Below are 24249 nucleotides of genomic sequence, written 5' to 3'. Positions count from 1 at the left end.
CAGTAAATATTCAAAAGTCACTTCTAGGCCAATAAAAATAATAATAATAATAATAATGCTAATGAATGTTCAGCGGTATTTGCGCACTTTTTGCGTCATTGCACAAACATTCTTATCATCGAAACATCATGTGTCAGAACTCAGGAATGTCATAACTTTTTAAACTTTTTTTTTTTCATAGCCTTCCATATGATTGTGGTTACTGTTATGCCATTTTACTCTAACCCGCAAGTCTGCATTAATTACCACAATTGATGGCTGCTTTTAAGTCCACTGGGGTGGCATATCTGGGTCAAATTATCAACGCTGTGCTAATACTTATGCATTCCTTTTCTTTGGATTGTGCGCACTGAGTGCTGTGACGCATTGCCAAGAAAATCACAATGTACCGCCCTTTTAGGTAATAACTGTCGCTGGCGGTTTGAGCCTGATCGAGTCATGACATTTTTGGCAGTACAGGCCAGAGAATTAGCTGCGGGATAACAGGCCTAACGTGTGAAGCTCCAACACTTCACCTGCTTTTGGGAAGACAGCTGGAGTCTATTAATAGCATGGACGCTCAAAAGAGTGAGAGAATGCATGATGCGCGCGCCGTCGTCGTCATGTGAATCGATGACGTTGCTCCCGTCATCATGTGATGTCCGCCTTGTTGTCTTTATGATCCCTGCTGTTCCCGGATACTTTTGACAAAGGCACATATTCTTGTTTTAAAGTTGATGACACAGAGAGGAAAGCTATCATAGGGAAAGGATTAAAAAAAAAGAAAAGTTCCCTACATTGCAGTATCTTAAACCACAGCACCTCTTGAGAGGCCTGCTTGATCCTAATGGCCTTCAATGAGGTTTTCTAAAGCAATGTGGAATGGAGTCTTTGTGGATTCTCCTGCTGTAGGCCGATGCATGGCCGATGCATGTGGGCTCTATATATGATGCACTACTATTCGTCCATTAAAAAAAACAAAAAAAAAAACATGCAGTTTGGTCAGTATTGTTCTTACGTAACAAAAACCATCAGTTCAATTTTATTGTCATAAGATGGACCCGTCGGCCACAATCACCATATTTCTCAACTTTAAATGTTTTCTGAATCATCACTTGCATTCTTTTTTTCTTTATTTTTTTTAAACGCCTTTTCTGGTTAAGCCCTACCCAGTTAAGCTATTCGATTCATTGGCGGAACAGTTTAAATGATCGCGCCGTTGTCCAATGGAAGCGGCTTAAAAGCAACCAATAGACGTCGAGTAGGCAAACCAGGGAGGCGTGGATTGGTTATGTACCGGCGAAGGGGCGGGCGTGTTCAAGTCTTACTCAAATGACAAGCTCAACTCAATGGAAATTTCCATTCATTCTGAAGAATTTATCGAAACAGCGGACGGACCTCTCTGAAACCTAACATCGCTAATTATCAATAGTTAGAAGGAAAAAAAGTCTCAACGCGGCCAAATTTAGGTGAGTGGGTTATTTCACATTAAGCAACGTGTACTTTTACGTTACAACTATGCAGTTTGTGCGAGTATTTTGCGTCATTGTCGCGGATGCTATATGACTAGCCTATGATAACGTTAGGACGAAAATTGCATGCTTATGGCAACGTGGGACCTTTATTTTCTTTTACGTTTTATACGAGTGTGGTCTTTAATCTTAATGGTGGTTTACCGATCCAATCCAAGTTACCACGTTTCTGATAGGATAACCTTAGTGTTATCGAAGATATTTTGAGGTTTTTTTTTGTCCTCCTTTTCCCCTCCATTGAGCAGAATAAAGGCAACTCACGGAGCGAAACGCGTTTAAACTAGCGAGGTAAAATCGAAATGTTCCTTTTCTTTCTTTCTTTTTTTTGTCTCGTTGCGATAGTACTCATGACCTTTTTTGGTGTTCCGGAATGTTAAGTAATCCACGCCCACTAGTTGTACACTGTGACGTCACAGGATCCTATGCTTACTGTATATAAGCCCCCTCAACTACACTAATACTGCAAGTTGAGTGTGTCCACCAGCTATGTTAGTTTTTTGTGTTCCTGTAAAGCGCGTTGTGACAGCTCAGGCTGTTTGAAAGCGATATTTAAATAAACTTGAGTTGAGTTGAGTTGCGATAAGTAACTACTTGCTTTTGTTTTATTCTGTCTAGAACTTTCTACTAATTTTTTTGACTGGGCCTGCAAGTATACTCTATATCTTTAATCCAAAGTCGTCATGTCTCAGCAGCACATCAGGTATGTGTTTTTTTCTCTCTCTCTTTATTTACCATACTCAACAGTTTTTGGATTGTATTTTTTATTTATTTTTTATTTTTTTGTGACATTATTTTTCTTTTCCTTGCAGCCTCCCAGCCAAGCTCATCAACGGCGGAATTGCCGGCATTGTTGGCGTCACTTGCGTCTTCCCCATTGACTTGGCAAAGACGAGGTTACAGAACCAAAGACAAGGACAGCAGGTCTACAAGAGCATGTGAGTAATCATGCTTAGTCTTGCACAAGTTCCATTCCTAGAACATTGTGTACTTTGCCATGCCCCGATTTCAAAAGGCACGAGTGTTTCCAATCCCCCTTTGGTGCAATTGTCTGTGTGAATGGGCGAAATTCCAAAAATTCCATGTTTAATGGGCTGTGGCGGCATGTGGCATGGCCTATTTGTGGCAAATGAGACCGGATTAGTACTGCAGAATAGAAAACTTTTTCATCATCTATCATTCTGACTTTACCAAAAAAAACAAAACAAAAAACTGTTAATAGTGTCACTTGAGCCATGTACAGTGCATGCAGTGTCAATGGACACAAAATTCAACCTTGGTGTAACAACAAGAAATGTCCCTTTTTTAAATTGCCATATTTCTGTGTTTTTGTTTACTAGGTTAATGTGTACAATATTTGATCATTGAATTATTTTTTTTCTAGGATGGACTGCCTTGTGAAAACAGTTCGATCCGAGGGCTACTTTGGCATGTACAGAGGTAAGATTCCAAATAAAATGATTGTAATCACTAGAAATGCTCGAAGAGGAATTGTTGTAAAGAGAGGGGTAAGATTGGGAAGTGTTGTTTAAATATCACCGGCTACAGGGTCATATTTTCTGTATGGTGGAACCTCCAAAGTTGAATGCCCCAAATGCATTTTTTCCCCCCTGGCTTTGTTTGTATTTACATGTATAATAGAGACTATAAGTACAAAGCATTACATGGATGTTGCACATCATTTAATTTTGTAATAAAGTGGCAATTTTTTTTTCTTAATTTCTTTCTTTTTTCTTCTTTCTGTGTTTGAACTGTTATTTAAGCTATTGTGTATGTATACACAAACAATTTAAATGACTTTGTTCTGTTGGATATCTAATTTTGCCGTGGATTGTTTGACTTTGGAGGTTCCACTGCACTCGTGTAAAGCTATACTTTATTAGTATAAAAGGGGTCAGCAGTGGTTTTTTGTTTTGTTTTGTTTTTTTCCCAATTACTCCATTTAACTAGTCAGTGTTTTTAGACATGGCCAACCATTCTCATGCTAATTATGATAGCAATGCTGCCAGCATAACAAAAGAACTCCTTTTAAATGATTGTTTGATGTCTTAAAAATAAAAGTGGCCGTAGTGTTTACTGAGGAAAAATTGGGGCCCTTATCTTGTGGGTCTCTACCTGTGTGAGGAATGCTGTTTGTTTGCATCTGTGTTTTTCATATTACAGACATGGGTCCCCCTGGGATATTGAAGGCTAGCCGATAAGGCGCAGCCACGATGGAGGCAAACCAAACCATTAATGGTTCTTACTATATATTGCTCTATTCCAAACTACAGGCACATATGTTGTTTTTGCCATTTTTAACTTCTTGTGTCAACAACTTGTCAGTAACATCCATGCTGCTCCTTCACTTTCCAGACTTTTGGAGCGTGCTGTCATGAGCTTTGCTTGAGCTTGCAAATGACTTGTGAAACTCACAAGGGTCTATTTTCAAGTTTGGCCAAAGTCTGATCATGCACCATTGTCTCTTGGTCTTTTCACTAACACCTTCTTTTGTGTTGTCAGCTTATTCTTTGCTCCTTTGTGTCTCTTAATGTCTGCATCTACCTCTCTATTCTCTTTTCATCATTATGTCTGTCTTGTTATTATGTCTGTCTTGTTAGGTTACTTCCTCATTTTCTCTGTGACATCCTTTGATTCAAGCTTCACTTTAAGCTGCTTAAGCTGCTCTTTGTGTTTTATTTGCATCATATAGGACTGTTTAAATTCTAGTGTCGTAATGATAATGGTGGGGAATATTTGTGTTATGTATGTGCGAAGTCCAATCTGACGACTTGACGTCTAACTGTCACCTTGTTTGTCCCTTAGGCGCCGCCGTGAATTTGACTCTAGTGACGCCCGAGAAGGCCATTAAGCTGGCCGCCAATGACTTTTTCCGGCACCACTTTGCGAAAAATGGGTGAGGTTTCTCTCGTTTAAGTCCCCACTTAACCGTGGAAGCTAGTTGACTCATTACGGATTTTGACTGTTGGTTTCTTGTGTTTGTGTAGTCAGGGTTTGACAGTATTCAAAGAGATGCTGGCTGGGTGCGGCGCAGGCATGTGTCAAGTCATTGTCACCACGCCCATGGAAATGCTTAAGATACAGCTGCAGGACGCGGGCAGACTCGGTAAGCACACATTCAGAGAATCAATAGGATCAAGGGGAAGTCACATCACAGTTGCTCAGGCAACGACCAATCACCGTACACCTATTTTTTAAAATTTGGTCATGCAAAAGCTGAGCCATGATTGGTCCTTATCTGAGCCCGACCAACTGTGATGACATTTTCAGTGTATAGCAAGTGACAAAATGGCCGCTCCTGATATTGATTTAAAAAAAAAAAAAAAAGGTGGATTTTGCTACATAATTCACGTTTTGCTGCATATAACATATTATTGTCAAGAAAATTTTGGGGTTAACCTCCTCTACTTTGATTTTTCATTAAAAAAACAAAACAAACAAACCCAAATGTGATTAAGTATATTTAATAGTGGTTTACATCATAGAAACTCACAAAGAAAAGTATTTTCATGACACTGCATGAATGCTGAATTCACGTAACCAGTGGGTGTTGTGTTATTCATGTTTGCTTATCTTATCTCTCTAGCTGCCCAGCAACAAAAGCCAGTCATGACATCTCCCTCCAAGCTAGTGGCCACCAACCCGCTGCTTAGCCGCTCCTACAACTCGGGAACTGTGGCCGCCATGGCGCCGCCGCGAGCCGTATCGGCGACGCAGATCGCCAGGGAGCTCCTCCGCACGCAGGGCATCCAGGGGCTCTACAAAGGCCTGGGGGCCACGCTCATGAGGTAAAATTCCGCCCCCCCCCCCCCTCCCAACATACGAATGTCTTCAAATGTAACATGTCTTCTGTTCTTCTTCAGGGATGTCCCATTCTCGGTGGTCTACTTCCCGTTGTTCGCCAACCTGAACAGACTCGGCCAGCCTAGCGCCGAGCAGTCGTCGCCCTTCTACTGGGCCTTCCTCTCCGGGTGCGCGGCGGGCTCCGCTGCAGCGATGGTCGTCAACCCCTGTGACGGTAAGCAACATTTATTTGGCGCATCCGCAATGATGTAACGATGTAAAGTGCACAAACTCCATAAAAAAATTAATGAAAATAAATACAATAAATACTAAAAAAAATTAATAGACAAATATACAAATAATATATAATAAATTTCCAAATCAACATCAAATATTCTCTCTAAATGTGTTGTCTTTTGTTTGCTTTCCAGTGGTGAAGACCAGACTGCAATCATTGAACAAGGGCTCTGCTGAGGAGACTTACAGTGGAGTAGTGGACTGTGTCAGGTGAGAGACCATCCGCTCTACTTTCATTGACGTGCTTGTCGCAAAAACGGGCACGTCTTGATTTTCGTGCTGGTGCAAGCCTAGTATAGCCTGTTTAGGGAATGTTGCAGACAGTGCTGCAACATGCTGGGTGTTCTGGCAGACTGAGGGTAGTTCAATTTGCATGCCTCCGCTGTACCTGACAATTTGGTGGCTGAATGTAGACTCAACTTTAGATCAGCGTGAAGGAGGCCTAAGTTGTGGTGTAATTTGGTCGAGCTGTTGGTGGACAGATGATGAGCTCCAGGGCCATGTGTGGTGGATGTCATTGTACTTAATTCATAAACGGATCTTAAATGGAAAGTCAGCTCCCCGAAACATCTTTTCAATATTTTCTATGCAGCCTCACTAGTCTAAACATGGCATTCTGATTAATACTGTGTTTGTGGAATGAATTAAGCAGCTTGTTTTTATTTTTATCCGTCTCAGGGGGGTAGCCATTTAGTGATTTGCTATAGACTGAAAATGGCATCACAGTTGATCAGGTACAACCAGTCACAGCTCACCTGTTTTCTGAAACTGAAGCGTTATTGGTTGTTACCTGAACATCTGACATCATGATTCCATATGGACAATAATAATACCTGCACGTCACATGAACATATACTGGTATTGGCTAATCATGTAATATCATAACCCAGAGTAGAATACTTAATTATAAAACTACTCCCGCCCTTTTTGAAATGAACTCACTCCTGCTTTGTGCCCACAGCAAAATCCTGCACAAAGAGGGACCGTCCGCCTTCCTGAAAGGCGCCGGCTGCCGGGCCCTGGTCATCGCCCCGCTGTTCGGCATCGCCCAGGTCATGTACTTCCTGGGCGTGGGCGAGTACATCCTGGACAACTCGCCCCTCAGCATCCTGTCGCCGTGAGAGGTCGCCGTCACGTGCGCAAGGGGACCACTCTGAGCCAAGTAGGATGGCGCGACTGGCAGCTACGTCGTATCAGTTTACATCCACGCTAGGAGGAAAGAAGAGTTGTGTTGCACTTGAAACAATGTTGGTGGCTTAAATCTCGCTCAGCCTCGGCTTGCGGTCGCATTATGACGATCGTCAGCCTTACCGAGCGCAGATTGGTGATGTTACTTTTTTTTTTCCCACCTCCATGAGGGCGTGAGGAGCTGAAAGATGCATACCTATTATTTTCAAGGATTTTCAGTTTTCCACGTTACGTAGTTGTTTGTGGGTGACGCCATTGAAGACCACCTTACTCAGTCAATTTTTTAAGTGTTAAGGGCTTTGTTACCACATCACTGTGAATCTCATCCATACACATTGTGTTTGTGCGTGTGTGTCCGTTAATATGTGTGTTGTCCACATAGGCCGTTTATTTGCATATGAATTTACATGAAATTTCATCCCGCAGCGATGCCTTTTGAGTGAAAAAGAAAAGTTACACTGTACATGCAACGTTTTTGGTACTGTGTATGACTGTACACATGCATTAAATAATGCAATCAAATCTGCTCCCGCTGTTGGTTCTTTTATTTGAATGATGGCACGCAATTACAATGCAACACATTTCGACCTAAATACGCTTTTCGATGTTTTTATTAGCACACTCAAGATGTACAGTACATTCACAATTATAGTACTACACTTTTTTTTTTTTTTTTTTGAAAAAGATTAAAACCTACTGTGCTTTGAAAGTACAAAGATTGGTTTGTGATTAGTTGCAGTAATATAAATTTAAATCCATTTAGGGTCAAGGGCTGGAGCCTATCCCAGCTGACCTTGGAGGTGGCTGACACCCTGGACTGGTCGCCAGGCAATCGCAGGGCACAAAAACACATTCTCACCTATGGGCAGGTTCAAACAAACATGCATGTCTTTGTAATCTGGAGGTGGCAGAGTAGTCAAAGTATACCCACGCAAGCACGGGAGAACATGCAAGCTCGATATTCGAACCCAGTACCTCAAAACGCGTGCAAACCGCTAGTCCACCACGCTGCCCCCACATTTAAATCAAACGTAATAAATAAAACCGTTAGTTGCACAAGGCTTGTCCAGTAGGCACGTACAGTACATTCTGTATAAAGTCAGGCTTACAAAAAGGCAGGCTAAGGCCTTCGAAACAACGAGGCACACAAGTATGTAGGACATGCGAAAACTTGTCCATATTTACAGCAGGAATGTCACAGAAGCGTGCCACAAGCAGAGAGCGTGTGTTATATGCAGAGGTGAGGTGGGGGGTGGTCGTATCATCCACTACTATATGACCTCCCTGCTGTTCCGGATGGCACAACACAGCACCATGCTGAAGATCATCCCCAGGATCTGAAATTACATACATATACACAGACATTTTGAAAATCTCCAGTGGTGCATTCACTGACACACAATTCATTATGACACACACCATTACTCCCCCGATGCCGATTCCGATGTAGCCGATGACGTGAAGCTTTTCGTTGAAGAAATCTGTGATAGCGCTCAGACAGTCCTGGAAAGACATGGGGACAATTCTTTTTTTATTTTTTTTTATTTTTTATTTTTTTAGCTAGCAGATCACATGCAGGTTCCATACTAAATTGTGTTGATTATTGATTATTATTATTTCCATAAATTATATTGTAAATGCTCCCACATGTGCAGCCAAAGAGCATATTGTTCAAGCTCAGGGCGCCATCTTGTGGACGCAATCACAATCACTCAGCTTGACTTTACCTTTGTCTCCTCTGGGGCGTCAGCACACAAGTCAGATGTAGCCGCCGACGTCGAGCCCCCGCAGCAGTTGAGCTGCAAATCACCATTTTTTATATATTATTTTCAATTTAAACGTCACCTAGATACGTAAAATCTGGAAATGAACAGAACGACTCACTGTTCTGTGGTAAATGAGTGCGATGGCAGTTGCATTGGGATTGGACGCGTCACCGATGGAGCCGCTGTAGAATTTTTGCACCTCCTCGACAATCTGGTAGAATATATGCAGGTTAAAATACAGTACAAATGTATTTGTTTTATTAATTTATTTCAGTACAAAGTTCAATTCAAAAGCTGGAATTTATGAATCAGGCTACATGCTTGCCTGTTATCAATTACTCAAGCATTTCAAAATGTGTCACACCACCAAAACATATGCCTGAGAACTTTAGACTACACAATTTTGCTATTTTTTGTACTTATACCTGCTCCTTGTTGATGAATCCAAACACGCCAGCAGCAATCTCTGCAGCGAAAATGATCAACAGGCAGGCAAAAAACTGCAAAAAAAAAAGAGACAATTGGAAAATAAATACAGAAATTAAAAAAAAAGAACATATAGTGCATTCATAATACTGTGGGGGGAAAAAACAGTTCCAAAAGATTACATGTAAATGTATTGTACTCAAAAGTTAAATTATATAGACTGTAACAAACCTTCGATTTAACTTACCGAGGCGAGAAGACACTGAGATTCCCGAACGGCCCCGAAACAACCAAAGAAGCCAACGAGCATCATTAAACTTCCTGCACCAAGTAGAATGTACACAGCTGCAGACATAAACACACGGATGGCACAATTGATAAATATGATGCATATAAACAACACATATTCTAAGTTTAAACAAACCTCCTTAAATGGTCAAATGTAAGTAATTTCAGGTGCAGTTCAGCCTTTCACCTGAGTGGAGGGGGGGGCAGCACTGTTCCAATCACCATGCTAGTCACCCGTTAGCTTAGCTTAGCATCATTAGCCCTTCCGCAGGGATGTCGTCACCTCCTCCTCGATTCAGCAGCTCCCTCAGGGTGGCCTACACTATGCGGACCCCCTCTCCAGAGAGTTGAGGGCTGCACAAATTTAATGAAGCCACGCGGGAGAGCAGCAAGCTGTTGTTTTTCGAAAACAAAAAGCGCTGACTGAGGAGAATTAAAGAAGCGGGGGATGTGTGGCGGTAAATATAATCATAAATTCAACGTGGTGGGTATATGTTGTCCAGACAGGAGATTTTAGTTGGATATTAAGTGTTTTTCAACAGTTGCATAAAAATGAGTGCTAAATGAACTGTTCTTCCATCTGTCACTTTCTCCTGTTATCTTCCCCTCCCAAAGAGCCTCGAGTAGAGGCCTTGGGAGGGGGAGAGATCATGTCAAGTCACGTGACACACAGAGAGAAGGGGTGGGGGGGCGGGGGATAAAGAAAAGGCCTCATTCTAAGCATCTGCGCCCACACCAAAAGCCACAGAAGGCCCTTTAAGCTCCACATTGAAGGTGTCGTGTTTACTGTTTGCTGTCTATTTCAGCTTCGAGCTGTTTATTATAATCTTGACAGCTCGGGGGCATTTGCAGCCATTTGTGGTGCTTTCCACGGAAAGGCGGAATCCAATCAGAAACCTGATACAGTATTGTGCCATAATGCAGAAGCAGACACTAAGATCCACCATATTTAGTGTTGTTTTTGCATCACTCTGCACTATATTGCTTATCTATCCATCCAGCAGCCATGTATCCTTTTTACCCGGTTTTGCTAACTAATACTAACGATGAGCTTCATGTGAAGCTCGAGTTTAGTGTTTTGTTGAGTATTGTGGTGGGTGGGTGCATTAATTATTCATGCGTTTTTAATAGCAGAAAGGCAAGAATGTGGAAAAACAAGGATTTTGATGAACTATATCGTAGCACCATGGCAAAAAGCGGTGCACATTTTGCACCATAATGCATTGTGTAAGACATTATTAGAGCACTGTTTGGCACCACCAATCATATTAACGATTACTATCATACACTATTTTGTTGTAGCATGGTGCACCACTGGAGGGGCGTTCAAGTACGTACCGATGAAGAACGTGTCGGGGGCATCGTTTCCTGTCAGCAGCTCCACTGTTTCGGGATCAAAGCGGAGCCAGAGTCCCACGGCCAGAACCAACAAGCCGGATAACTGCGGGAGCAGAAAAGTCGGCAAGTATGGGATTATGGGATGATGACATGATGCCAGCCTAAAAACACTATTGATTTGATTATACTGCTCCCTAGTGGCCAAAGCCCACACACCAGAATGAGCAACACAACGCGCATTTAAATGATTAAAAAAAATGTGGCAAAAATTCTAATTAATGAAGTCATTGCTCTCTGTTTTTATAAAGTACAATATTATAGAATGCTATTTTACTTCATAAAAACAGTGAGGCTGGAACGGATTAATGACGCGTATGCGTTCCAATGGGAGAGGATGATTTGACATACACGTGCTTTGAGTTACAAGCATGGCCACGGAACGCATTAAAGCCATATCTCGAGGCACCAATGCATTTAATATTTCCCATGGTGCACTTGGGTCACAGGCTGTGCCAGCCTCATAGCCGTGAGGGGCGGGTGAGTATTTTCTAGTGGGTGACGTAATCCAACCACCTCACCCCCCCCTGAAAAAAAAACAAAACAAAAAAACACCATGTGAGCGCACGTTCCGCCTCTTTTGGCCGCCGCCACAAGAGCCGTCGGTCCCACGGGCTCCTTGCAACAAAGAGCTGCTGTCTCCTTTTTATGACACACAAGTGGTCATTGGACACAGCGGCCTTGGGTGATTGGGAGTGCCTCATTCGGACTATTACGCTGTCCAGTCCATCACTGATGCTATTGAGAGCCAATACAAGAAAGATAATAATGCCCAGATGTGATTGGTATATTTATTTGTGGGATTATAGCAACTAGATCAAAGAACCAAAATACAGTGCAGTGTTCCCTCGCTGTAACGCGGTTCACTTTTTGCGGCCTCGTTATATCACAGATTTATTTTTTTTTTAAGTACAATTTTGCATCCATATTTTTTTACACGAATTTACCTATTTTATAAAATTTATGGTTTGGACATTGAGAAAGTTTAAACAAGGAAGAAATGTCAGAAAATGTAAATGCCTTGATGAGAAATGTGTACAAACTGTGTGGTGAGGGGTTTTAGAGCCTTAAAACATTTATAATAAATGTAAAAAACATAAAGCTAACTACTTTGCAGGTTTCATTTATTGCGGATATTTTTTAGACCCCCCCCCCCCTCAAAAAATATGAATGTATATATATATATATATATATATATATATATATATATATATATATATATATATATATATATATATATTATTGTTAACTGCTGTAAAAGTCACAACTTTGCAATAATAAGAAGACGCGAGTCCCGAGTATCAACAGTTGGGAAGTTCTGACAGCCTAAATGAAATCATGAAATAGATTGGAAAGACATTGTTCACCTTGGCCACCTGGGGGCAGTATAATACATGTATTTCATTAACTAACAGACAAGGAAGAACAGAAATGAGGCTTGCTTAGTGGGACGAGAGAACAATGGGCACAACAACGGCTCTCAGTAATGTTGTAGAACGATTCTAAACACGACGAACAACAAAATATTGTTAAATCATATTATTATTATTATTATTGTTGTTGTTACTACTACTACTACTGTGCATCCCCCTTTTGTTGGGTCTCATTAGATTGTGCGGGCGTACGTAAATTATGTCTGCCAACAGAATATTCACAAAAGCATGCTCATAATATTTTTCATGCATTGATACGGGCCTTTGGAGGACGTAGGAAGACCTAAAAATGGCTCCTGATTATGAAGCCATAGTAGCAGGTTACTTTGATGGCAGGCCCTCTTATCTGAGGACGCATTCCTCAAGAAGCGAGACGGACCAAAACAAAAGATTAAAGGCCGCCTCCTGCTGCAAGGTCACGGCGCAAGGTCGCGCGCGCGGTATGCAACATGAGAATAATGCAAATGCAAACATGTATTGTATCATACTAAATACATTTTCTTGTTCTCAGTGGCACATTTGAGGTTTCATGTGCTTTTAGAAGTGAATGACGGGCCAGATGACGCCCCAGTGGGCCGCGTATGGCCCACCAGCCAAGGTTGCTCACCACTGCATGTTCCTTTCGTACCATCAAGTTCATGTGTCAATGCAAATTATTATAATTTTAATCGGGATAAAAATAAAAAGGACAGTAGAAAAAAATTAACCCATCCTGTTTATTTATTTATTTATTTATTTATTTATTTATTTTCAGAAAAGGAAAAAATTATTATATTTTTAATCAAAGCGATTATATAGCGATAATTATTCCACAAAATACAGTAGATTTCTTTCTTTTTTTTAAATATACCGTATATAGTTTAAATGAAATAAATAAAATAAACCCAGCAGATTTTAAGTTTATTATTAATTTAAATACTCTATAGGGCAAAAGTTTAGACATAGTTTTGAATTTATTGGCATGAGAAAAGTTCAAACTTTTGTATGTTTTGAAAAGAAAAAAGGAGACAAGACAAGCAGTATAACGTTTTTTTTTTCAGAAAAGGAAAAAATAAGGTCTCAAAGATGAATTTATTATTTATTATTATTATTTTTAAATAGGCCTACTGTAACTATTTTTTCCGAGATTTTCACACGAATCTATATTTAACCCGCAACAGAGGATGTTATTGTTCGAGGATGAAAGTGAGCACATAACATGTTTTAGGCTGGAGGTGGGCTGAGCTAGTTCTCTGCAGCATCAACATAATTATGCACATTGTGGACTGTAAACAAATATAGTGCACCGTTAGCTGTTTTGGGAATTGCACACACACACAAAAAAAAGCCATATCATTACAATCTAGCATATAAACGCACACATTTACACGCAACTCATTCCCAGTGGGACAACTTGAAACAACAAATACAAAAAAAACAAAAAATGATGTCATTTCAATCAATGCCATCTCCCGCCTACGCTGGTGCAAACGGACTCACCCAAAAGATGAAGTTGAATACAAACAGCAGATATTTCACGCATTTCATCCCCCCGTGCACTTTGCTCATGATTGCCACCTGATCCGAGCCGCCGCGTCGTGAGGAGCCTCTTTTTTTTTGATGAAAATCGATAAGGAAAAACGGTACTCGCCGGCGTGCGCGCGCCTCCTTCTTCGTCGTGCACGTTCACGCAGTCGCGGCCACAGAGGAGCAGGGAGCGTGCGTGCGTGCGTGCGCGCGACACCAACATCCGAAAACATGCGCGCGCGCGAGCGAGATGCGGCCTGGCCCCGCCCATCTCTCCCCACCCCTCCTCCCTCCGCCGTGTGTCAACATGTATTTTGTATGTGTCGTCCACAATCAACACGTGTAACATGTTGTTTGATAAGAAAAACGGCACTTTTTTTTTCTTTTTTTTTTTTAGTATTGCACGTTACAAAAACATACAGTCACAACACAGTTGAGTAGAATTTACAAATGTAAGCAGCTTTTGCATATTGAATGCTTCTATGTCAAATACGAAATTGACACTGTTGTTGTTCAGGTGTCTTGGCCACCAGGAGGCAGTATAATACATAATACACAAAGAAGAGTTTCACAGCTAAGGATTCAGGAAGCTGCATTAGTACCAGAGTGACGGAGCGCAAATACTTCGTTATTGTAGAAACTAAATTTTTTCCCATTGCATCTTTAAACCAAGGGCACCATCTAGAGGAGTAAAAAAAAAAAAAAAAAAATGCTGCAAGGGGTTCATGAGGCGATTTAGTCAGTTTTAAGCGTTTATTAAGTGATGATCATTTAAATTTAATTGTCTTGACACAAGGAGGAAGCATCCGTTAAAAATACTTTTTATTTTTACTCGTGAAGTACATTTTAGAGCCTGTACTTTTTTACTTTTACCTGAGTGATTATTTGAATGAGTACTTTTACTTTTATCAATCGTTTTTTTTATGCAAGTAAAACAAAAACAAAAAATCCAGATCAACAATTGCGGAGTTTTCTAGCATAACAACAGACACCTTTTTCCCCTCATTAATGATGTAAACTGATCATGCACTGTTTTTTTTTTTAAACCATAACTAATCGGCTGTTTATTTTTCAGATTGTGACGCCATATCAGCGCGAGCAGAATAAGGAGCAGCGAAGAGGCGTCATTAATTCGATTTCTACACTAGAGGTCGGTGTTGCGTTTTAGTTGGCACAACAAATCCAGTAGCAAACAAGCAAGGAAATTCTTGTTATGACTCATTGCAAAAGAAAACATTAGCCCTTTTTTTAAGTAGCTCTTACAGATATTACTCAATGTTTTATCTGCAACATATCATTCGACAAGCTCACTAATAAAAAAAAAAAGCCTAATTGGTTAAGACAGGACTAGCTGGAAATCAATTCTAAAATAACAATAAAAAGATGGTTAATCATGTTATTACTTACTACAGCTAAGCTGTAATTTATGGGAACCTTATTCCGATACTCCTGAAGAATGGAAAAATGTCAAAATTGCAGTAAATTGAAGCCATATGTTTTTTTTTTCCCCCCATCCAGTCTAAAAGCAACTTTGATGCCAGTATGATTGAATTTCAACACACAGTTTATATTGTACATGTTTAATAAATAATAAAATATTTTCAACACGTTTTCCTCATATCAGACCTGGGCCAAGTAACAGAAAAAAACAAAAAAAACAAAAAAAACAGGACACTTGCAGTCTGACTGTGTTGTGTTGAGGGCTGTGCTGTCTGCTTAGCTGCCGGTATGACAAGTTTCAACCTGCTGTTTGGAGGAAAGTCGTGTTCTATTTAGCTGCGTTTTATTCTCCGCTCTGCGTCATTAAATTATTCTGAAACATTTTTTTTATACTTTTTTTTTTTTTACCCTGTGGATTGAATAACATTTGAAATATTTGCAGAATCGCCTCCCTCCCCCGTTTATAACGGAAAAGTCAAATTATTGCCAAGCAGTGTGCTTCATTTACATATCTGAAATAGGTTAAGGGCGCATATTGTGTAAAATTGACTTTTTCAATGTTAATATACAAATATGTGTGTCTCTGGAGTACCTGCCCACCCACCAAGTATAACATTAAATAACCTGGTAAAATCTTTGGTGAGCTGAAGATTTCTAAAAATTGTGGTGTCACAATTTTGATGTATTATTAAATTATTTGTGTTGTGTTATATTTATGGTTTACATTATTAATAAAGCCAAAAGTCACTTTATCTTCCAAAACAGTAGCATATTAGCACACTTGCCCAATAAGTTATATTTACCTTTTTTTTTAATCTTACTATTACCAAATCAAAAAAAAAAAAAAAAAAAATTGCCAAGTAATTTTTCAAATTCACATATTATCCATTATTTGGTGAAAAATTGGCCATACTTGCTTCTTTGGTGCGTATTTTTGTCATTTGTGTAACACGCTAAGGTGGCGCCAAACCCCTAGCAAATAAGGAAGTAGTAATTCATGTGAAGGAAAACTTTGTATGTCAGGGAGGAGCTAAGTTTAGCCAGGGTTGTTTGCTGAAGTTCCAGAGAGTCTTCTCCACATGTATGTTGTTTTTTTTTCCCTGCTGTGACCAAATCACCTGCAAGCTGTTTATTTTTAATGCTATTGTGAGTTTGAAGTGATTTGTGTATCACGGAAGGGAAGTAAATTGTTTGCAAGGAATATTTCAGCATGCTTTGCCGCCATCTTGTGGCATTTTCTTTCTTTCTTTTGTGGATTTTGTGTTTTTCTTCATAGGTGTAAAATAGTGTTTGACCCAGGCCTGCCATTATACGCAGTTCATGCAGTCCCAGTACTTTTTACATAATGCTAATAATTTACTCTGTGCAGAAGTCTTTTTTTTTTTTTTTTTGGGCCTCGTCAGTGCCGCCACGACTTGCGGCTGAGCACGCACACGCACGCCACGTTGATGCGTATGAGCCGCCACGCCACCAGGCTCTTAAACGACGTCAGCGCCCGCACAAACGTGTGCGAGTTGGTGCAGTGGGAGTTCCAGTGGCGGGCGTCGATGCCCAGGCAGCCCGAGTTGCCCGCGTGCGAGCTGTGGCACGTGGTCTCGAAGAAGTACTGCTTCTTGTTGACGTTGTTGATGTTGACGTCCGGCAGCACCGTCACCTCGTTGCCGGAAATGTCCGTGGCCTTGGTCTTGTTGCCCACCCACACGCTGACGCTCTCGCACACCGAGTACACGCCCCGGTGCTGGGGCTGGCCCGCCCGCCGCCGGCTCCTGCGCCCGCTGGGCTCGGCGGCGGGCGGCCGGGCGCTGAACAGCACCCTGGGGGAGAGTCTGCGGCGCCGGCTGAAGAGTTTGGGGTCCACTCGGTGGGCGGCGGCGGAGGCGGCACCGGCGCCCGAGTCCCGCCGCTGTGCGTGGGAGTCCTCCCCAACGGAGACCACAGCCTGGGCACTGAAGAAAAGCAACAGGACCAGCATAGACGACCTCATGGGCACACCGCCTGTAGGGGGCAGTAATGCATTCTTAGTCAAATAGACAAGTGGATATAAAAAGTCTACCAGGGGTGGCAAACTCATCGTAGCTCAGTGGCCACATGGAAGAAAATATATTACCAAGTGGGCCGGATCGGTAAAATAATGGTCTATAACGTTTGCCGGCACCGCCATTTTCACGAAAGAAACCCCCTTCGCTCCCGGCTGTTTTACCGGATTTTGACTGATTTTTACAAGGCCCACAGAATATTGTGTTCTGTTATAAAAACATGGAACCTACCAAAAGAAACATTAGAGTCTCTTCTTTCATCAGTCTAAAAAAGTATATATTTCTATCTGTTTCGGTTTTGCAGCAGTTAGCAATTAGCAACATGGCCCTGGTTGATCTTTTATACTCTGCTGCCACCTGATGGCCGTTTTTGTAATAACTACCATTGCTTCATCAGTTCTCTTCTGTTTAGAGGCTGTATCAAAGCCTTTTGTATGCTCTATCATAAAAACAAAACAAAAACACTTCGCTACGTAACTCGAGGACTTAATATTAACTCATTCACTGCCAGTCATTATAGAAAATTTTTACATTTCCAATACTCACGTGATATTACATTCAATAATTATATATAAACCGAATCTACCAAATAACAGAATAGACTCCCTACTTTTTGTCCCGTCCCGTTCTTTCATAATTGACAGCAGAAAAATGTAGGTTTGCCAAAATACAGCCATTTCTCCCATGGACTCTGAAACTGTGTTTATTTCCTATAAAATGGGGCAATGATGTCATCTACCGGTGGTTGGGCATCAGTAAAGTTGTTTCCAAGTTTGATATTTACAGTGGAGCATGCTCAGATTCGCCCCCATTTAGCACCGCTCTAAAAAATACAATTGACAAGTATACTTGTCAAAGGCAGTGAATGAGTTTTAATAGTTATAAAAGAGTGTGCCTACTTTAGAACCGCATTTTCTCAGTTTACTTTCAATTCCCCTTTGAAAAGAATGTAACAAGGTTATAGGCTACATTCATGGTCGAAAAAGTTTAGACTTGATTTAAAATGGTCTCTCTCTTTTTTTTTTTTTTTTTTTTACATCATCGCATTTGAACAGGGGTGCGTAGACTTTTATATCCACTGTATACCGTGCTGCAGAAAATTAGTATCCGAAAAATATTTATTTACTACAGATAATGTTTATCTCTGAGATCTATCTTTGATAGTAGCATATAATGACAAGCATAACAGTGAAATGTTCTTCCACTAGATGGCAGAAGGTACAATTCAGAAGCGCATTCACCTGTTGCATAGCACACATTATAGCAGGGGTGGGCAATGTTAAGCCTGCGGGCCAAATAAACCTAATAATTAGGGATGTCACAATAGCCAAGGTATTAATAGTTTCTTTCTATCATCGTGGTTTTGTTTCGCAATAAAATAATCGCTTCACTTCTGGGTTTGTGTTACACAGCTAATCAGGTGTCTGTATTACTACAATTCCGGCACCTGATTAGATTGAGAAAATACGTAATGATTATATTTCAGAATATCAAATAAAATGCTGGCGGTACATATGCGTGGAACTGCCAATGACAATTTAATACTGGCAAACGTCTTCAAACGAGTTTATAAACACATTTGGAAAGTATTTGGAAAGTACATAATGAACGGATGACATTTTTTTTCCCCATAATGCTAACAGGGTATTACTGCCTTGCGCATGCGTAAGTCCAAAAAATTCTATGTTTTTTTTTTTTTTTTTAGCACTTACCCTACAGTTTATCAATATCAATACATTCCAATGAGTGTGAAAATACGTTCAAACAAGTTTGTAAACTCGTTCAAACAAGTTTGCAAATCTGTTTCAATGAGTTTGCGAGTCAAAAAATGTTTTAATTGCACTTTGGCAGTTTCATGCTTCCATATGAAGGGGCTACACAGAGTTGTAATGGGACTGTAACTCCCACAGACCTGATGGAGTGCCATCTTTGAAGCGTTTCTGAAAATACCCAGACCAGTATTTACATTTTTTGTGAACTTTTAGGACCGTTTTAAGTCTTTCTTCAGTGAATGAACTGTTTGTAAACGTCAAAGGAAATCTGGTCTTTGACACGTGTTTTTGTAAACATTGAAGACAGTTGATATGTTTTGTGGTCTGATTTGAAATTGATATGGTTATTTATGTGTTTATCTCAAGTACACCGCACACTATGACAGCAGTAATAACACGTTTACCGATCGGTTAGCATGTACCAGCTACCTCATTTTAACACGCGTGCGTTTGTCCTCCATTTCCACGCGCGACTATTTGAATCGTCAACGTGGAAACGCCGACCACGGGAGTTATTTTCCTGAACTTTTCCACCCGCCGTCAAACGTCTTCACGCTCCAGCGCGACAGTGGCCTCTGGCTCTCGTAACCAGCCGGAGTTTGTGCAAGTTTGAGTGGCTCTCGGTGAAATATCCCCGTTTTTACACCAAAGACAAACAAATCCGAGCCACCGCGACCCAACGGGCCAAACAGAACAATCCTCCGCAAGTCAAGTTCCCATAAAAGAAACTGGCAGAAACGGCCAACTCGCAACAGATACATATTGAGAGGATGCTTTTTTTCCAACCACTGACTGACACTACAGTAATTGAATGTGACTGAGGTATGCTTCATAACTTGGACACGCTGCATAAATCTCGTTCCCATTCATATGTGTTGGACAGTGTTGACCCTCCATGAAAGTGTCATTTGTAATAATTGTAAGCTTTTTTTTTTTTTTTTTTTTTTTTTTTTTTGTGGGGAGTGACAGGCGGCGTGGAAGCGAGCAGGCGTGTCGACACCCGTGACGGCGCCGTCGGCAGGCTTCCTCTGTCAGGTAGGTTTATTACGCCATGTTTTGCCCCCTGGGGGGGTGGTAGGGGGAGTGGAAGGTGAACAACATTCAAAATGGTTGGCGCTCCCAATGAAACAAAAGCCTGTCATGTGACTTGAGGTCAGACGTCACACGGCCCTCGGGGACATTCGGGGTCACTCGGGTGCGAATTTAACCAAAAGAAAGTAAAATACAATGAAAGCTTGTGTGCCATGTTGGTATTTATTTAGTCTCATGCAAGATCCGATTCAAACGCTGGCTTGCTAGAAGACATTGTGCAACCCTTTCCCGCCATTACAGGTATAAACAGATAAACAGAAACATGTGGCTTTGTGACTAAAAATGCTCAATGCCTGGTCTTGGTACTTTTCCATCGCTATTTTTTTTTTTCTTTTTTAAATCAGAGTATGAACTAGTGCTGTCAAAGTTAAATCGTGAACTAATTAATTACTCATGTCTTAACACAGATTAATCACACTATTAATTTTGACCGCAGATGATCATTTAGCTGACAGCGGATGGTTACGTCAAAGGTAGCACAGGTTGTGTTTGAGCAATAAACATAACTTCAATATGACATTTAGAATATTTTTTCATGTCAAACTATCATTTGTACGGAGCCCCTCTGGTGTCAGTGTTTGATTTTATTTTTTATTTTTTTGCTAATCTGTACCCACATTTTAAGAATCTGTACCCACAGTTTAGTAAACCGTACCCACGGTTTAGCACTTGTGGCGTTATGTAATATGCATACGCACGCAACGTTCGAGTGGTTGCTTGACAGCAGTCTTAGCAGCGAACGGCTGCTTTTTATCTTAAACTGTAGTCTAATTTAATCTGGGTACAGATTACTAAACTGTGGGAACAGATTGCTAAACTGTGGGTACAGATTAGCGAAAAAATAAATAAATAAATTCAGAGTACAGTTGATCAAAAAATGTCGACGACGTCCTCAACACAATTAAATATCAAAAGAATTAACACAAAACAGGTGCTCTTTCGGGAACAATTTTGATAAATTAAACGATTAATTAATCGTGATTAATCAAAATGTAAATTAGCAATCTGCCACTTAGATTAGTGCCCAGCAATATCACTTTAAGAGTTTATAAAATACAACATAAATAAATGAAAGAAGATTAAACCACAAGAAACGGCAAAATCCAGCAGTTTTTAATCAATATCAGAAGGCGGCCATTTTGCCACTTGCTGTCGAGTGAAAATGACATCACAGTCGCTCAGGTTTCAGGTAACAACCAATCACAGCTCAGCTTCAGAAAACAGGTGAGCTGTGATTGGCCGTTGCCTGAGTAACTGTGATGTCATCTTCAGTCGACAACAAATGGCAAAATGGTCGCCCCGTGAGATGGACCAAAACGGTTGGATTTACTGCATAACTCATATTCCACAAATGTAATATTAATCAGAATGTCATTTTTAGACTAGTGAGGTCACATATTACATATTATTGTCAAGAAATGTTTAAGGTTGACTTCCCTTTTAAATCAAGATCAGTCTTGTCAGTACCTGGCTCTGTTTGATTGGTGAAATGGAGTCAAAGCTTTTTTTAGATACACAAATTAGCATGAGCTAACAGTATTAGCTTCTAATAACCGGCTCTACTGCACTTGATTGTGCCCACCCGTCGGTCGGAGGAATTTGTGTTTGTTGCGTGCCACTACAGCCGAAGACCGCGGATGTTTTGGCATCTGGCCACGCGTCGTGTTTACCTTTTCAGAGTCCGCTTGGGAACGGAAACGCCTCACCGTGGCACCTAGAGGACGCGAACGAAGCTGCGTGCTGCGCTCCGGGCTCCTGCCATGTGGCCCCCGTCCAGCACACCTCGCCTCCTCGGCTCGCCTGCTGAGACAGAAGGCAGAACATATTTTTATTTTTTTGTTTTTTTTAGTGCGCTCATAAACGTACTATAAACACATTGCTAGCATCATGACCGGACTAGCGCATAGCGAACATACCCGAGCCTCAAAAGCAGGTTAGGGCCAGCAAGGCCTTTTCTGCTGGACTAAAAACGATCATCAATGCCATTGCTGGCCTATTTGAGCTGCAGGGATTTTGGTGAGCTTAGTAGTCGACCTGTGGCTGTTGTGGTGGTACATCGTGTGATTTCTTGATGATTGTAATCCCTCATACTAACTATGTCGTATTGATGGGTTTTATGATTCTGACCAGTGGCGGATTGAAAAGGACAACATGAAATAATGAAAATGAAATATTATAATAAAAATTCCTCAAAATATATGTATGTTGGTTTTTAGATGAGCAAGCTAAATACAACAGTCATTGAGAAGTAAAATGGATTTGTTCATCTCTGGCATCTCAAACGACGATACTTCAGTTACATGTAAACCCGAAATGGTGACATGATTGATTTGGCGCGTCGCCGCTTGGTGATCCATCACAATAAAGCAGACGTCTTCCCTTTTGTTATGTCATCTTGTCGTCTTGTCGCGGGTTCGGGCGGAATGTTTTCATTTGCCCCGTCGCGCGGCACCCGCTGACAGACCGCAACAGTCGTTTGTCACGATCGTATGGCGTCTTGCCCTCGCAGCGAGACGAGCCGATGGGGGAATGTAAGCTTTTGCGCTACGAGTAAACGGGCCACAAATCTACGTGACGGTGAAATATGTACCATGGCACAGCAAGTGTCAAGGATTTGGACCTGGTCAATCCATATCATCAAGTGCCTATTTATTATTATTTATTATTATTATTATTTATTATGTATTTATTTACTCATGTATTTATACCTCATATTAATATACTGTATTCATTTAAATACAAATGTCCACTACACATTTAAATGAGATTGTTGTTGGGATTATGAAATGTGTTTGTTTGTTTCGCATTTGGAAATTTTAGTTCAAGTTTTGAGTTACATTCGCAATGACTATTCAAAGATTTTTTTTTATTTTTATTTTGATTTTTTTTAAATGGTCATGGGAATTGGGGTGTAGGTGTGTAATGCCAGTTATAATATCCAAATTGATGAATTCCTTCAAAAATTACTCTAATAACTCATCTGCTCCCAAAAACGTATAAATATGTTTTATTTTAAATATTTTAAGTATCCCAAAGACATATTTATACTTTTTTTGTTTTTTTGTATGTTTTTTTTAATGCTAGAGCATACATAATTATTTGATGCAGCCTCTCAACTGCAAAGAACAGTTGAAGAAATGGTAGTTATTACACAAACGACCAAGAGGTGGCAAAAGGAGATCAACCAGGGACATGCTGAAAAGTTCCATGACTCTGAATTCTAAATAGATTTGTGAATGATGAAACTATAGCTATATTCTAATGCTAATTGCTGCAAAACGGAAGCAAATAGAAATATACTTCTTTTTTTTTCTGATGAAAAAAGAGACTTTAATCTTTCTTTTGGTAGGTTCCATGTTTTTATAGCAATACAACACAATATTTTGTGGGCCTTGCAAAATCAGTCAAAATCCAGTAAAACAGCCGGAGTGAAGGGGATTACGTCTGTGGAAATGGCTGGGAATGATTGAGTAAATACTTAATTAACTTCATCATCTGACACTTAGACAATACTCTCACAAACAAAACAAAACGTTTTTTGCAGTCCTTCCTGTTTGTCCAACCAGGAAGAGGAAGTTGAATGTCACCAATGAGCTTCTGAATCCAAGCCCATGATCTCATTTTCTATCGTTAAATTGATTGGTTAATAAAGTTTGTTTCTCTTAATGATAGCGTGATGAACCTTTACTTTATGCTAAGCTGTAAGCTAACTAGCGTTTCAGTTTTCTTCTCCAAAACACAGTGTTGTGTTAAGGGTGCCATTTAAAAAAAAAAAAAATTTAACAGCTACTCCGTAGAAAACACTTTTATTCAACCCAAATATGGCCCTGCGAGTGAAAGCAAAGGAGACCTTTATTGTGTGTTATTCAAGCTAATTTCCCAGTGAATTATAGTTTGTGGGGAACTTAGCGATATGTAAATCTTGTGTCCTCTTAAGTCTTGTTGGCCTCTTTTATGGTGGCGGAAGGTCGCTCATAGAAAACAGACGTCTGATGCGCTTAGTGGTTTCGTAAAAAAAAAAAAAGAAAGAAATCAAAACGTCCAGTCAGCAGTTGCTCCTCGACTCGGCGGGTTACAAGAATTCTCGAAACTGGGCCGTGCACCAGCGTTGAGCTCGATGGCCGTGAGTGACAACAACTAACATTTTCGTAACACCTTCCAGTGTGATGTTGGACTGCAGCCATCAAATATTTTTGATATTCGGATTCTAATAAAATATTTCAAGTATATATATATATCCTAAATCATTGTGTCCCTCCATCCCTACGTCCGTCTGGCGACCTGTAATATATTTATTTATGATCGACTGTCACATGACA

General features: G+C 40.5%; 3 protein-coding genes across 6 annotated transcripts; 1 reads left to right on the top strand and 2 right to left on the bottom strand.

The window, feature by feature from the left end:
* The first annotated feature begins 1283 nt into the window (after window positions 1-1283).
* On the top strand, window positions 1284-7302 carry slc25a55a (solute carrier family 25 member 55a). Of its 4 annotated transcripts, none has more exons than XM_077529191.1 (10): window positions 1284-1448; window positions 2127-2211; window positions 2321-2446; window positions 2893-2948; window positions 4314-4404; window positions 4496-4614; window positions 5095-5296; window positions 5372-5526; window positions 5723-5798; window positions 6550-7302. In XM_077529191.1, exons 2-10 carry the CDS (start codon window positions 2192-2194, stop codon window positions 6707-6709), a joined length of 1005 nt encoding a protein of 334 aa, XP_077385317.1. In that variant the 5' UTR covers window positions 1284-1448; window positions 2127-2191; the 3' UTR covers window positions 6710-7302. The 4 variants fall into 4 exon arrangements, with proteins under 4 accessions (XP_077385317.1, XP_077385318.1, XP_077385320.1 ...); XM_077529192.1 differs by lacking the exon at window positions 1284-1448 and adding an exon at window positions 1564-1799; XM_077529194.1 differs by lacking the exons at window positions 1284-1448; window positions 2127-2211 and adding an exon at window positions 3672-3746 and having other exon boundaries at window positions 2354-2446.
* Window positions 7299-13792, bottom strand: tspan2a (tetraspanin 2a). Its single transcript, XM_077529195.1, has 8 exons — window positions 13564-13792; window positions 10595-10697; window positions 9216-9313; window positions 8968-9042; window positions 8661-8753; window positions 8504-8575; window positions 8196-8279; window positions 7299-8113 (listed from the first exon to the last, which is right to left on the bottom strand). The coding sequence occupies exons 1-8, from the start codon at window positions 13630-13632 to the stop codon at window positions 8048-8050; spliced, it is 660 nt and encodes a 219-aa protein (XP_077385321.1). The 5' UTR covers window positions 13633-13792; the 3' UTR covers window positions 7299-8047.
* A 2497-nt stretch (window positions 13793-16289) lies between these two features.
* ngfb (nerve growth factor b (beta polypeptide)) lies at window positions 16290-21913 on the bottom strand. Its single transcript, XM_077529197.1, has 3 exons — window positions 21847-21913; window positions 21601-21720; window positions 16290-17025 (listed from the first exon to the last, which is right to left on the bottom strand). Exon 3 carries the CDS (start codon window positions 17012-17014, stop codon window positions 16430-16432), a length of 585 nt encoding a protein of 194 aa, XP_077385323.1. The 5' UTR covers window positions 17015-17025; window positions 21601-21720; window positions 21847-21913; the 3' UTR covers window positions 16290-16429.
* Window positions 21914-24249: the final 2336 nt, after the last annotated feature.

The sequence above is a fragment of the Festucalex cinctus genome, chromosome 8 (assembly GCF_051991245.1).
Source record: "Festucalex cinctus isolate MCC-2025b chromosome 8, RoL_Fcin_1.0, whole genome shotgun sequence".
NCBI lineage: Eukaryota > Metazoa > Chordata > Actinopteri > Syngnathiformes > Syngnathidae > Festucalex > Festucalex cinctus.
Note: the sequence above shows the minus strand (reverse complement) of the source record. Positions and strands in the feature narration are given on the sequence as shown.

What these genes read in the sequence shown, in the direction of transcription:
- tspan2a (XM_077529195.1), bottom strand. Translation starts at nt 13,632, where the DNA reads ATGAGCAAAGTGCACGGGGGGATGAAATGCGTGAAATATCTGCTGTTT. An exon ending in CTCAGTGTCTTCTCGCCTCG is followed by an intron (nt 9,043 to 9,215) that starts GTAAGTTAAATC and finishes TTTTTTTTGCAG; the next exon opens with TTTTTTGCCTGCCTGTTGAT. An exon ending in CACTCATTTACCACAGAACA is followed by an intron (nt 8,576 to 8,660) that starts GTGAGTCGTTCT and finishes GGTGATTTGCAG; the next exon opens with CTCAACTGCTGCGGGGGCTC.
- ngfb (XM_077529197.1), bottom strand. Translation starts at nt 17,014, where the DNA reads ATGAGGTCGTCTATGCTGGTCCTGTTGCTTTTCTTCAGTGCCCAGGCT.
- slc25a55a (XM_077529191.1), top strand. Translation starts at nt 2,192, where the DNA reads ATGTCTCAGCAGCACATCAG. An exon ending in CACCACTTTGCGAAAAATGG is followed by an intron (nt 4,405 to 4,495) that starts GTGAGGTTTCTC and finishes GTGTTTGTGTAG; the next exon opens with TCAGGGTTTGACAGTATTCA. An exon ending in CTGGGGGCCACGCTCATGAG is followed by an intron (nt 5,297 to 5,371) that starts GTAAAATTCCGC and finishes GTTCTTCTTCAG; the next exon opens with GGATGTCCCATTCTCGGTGG.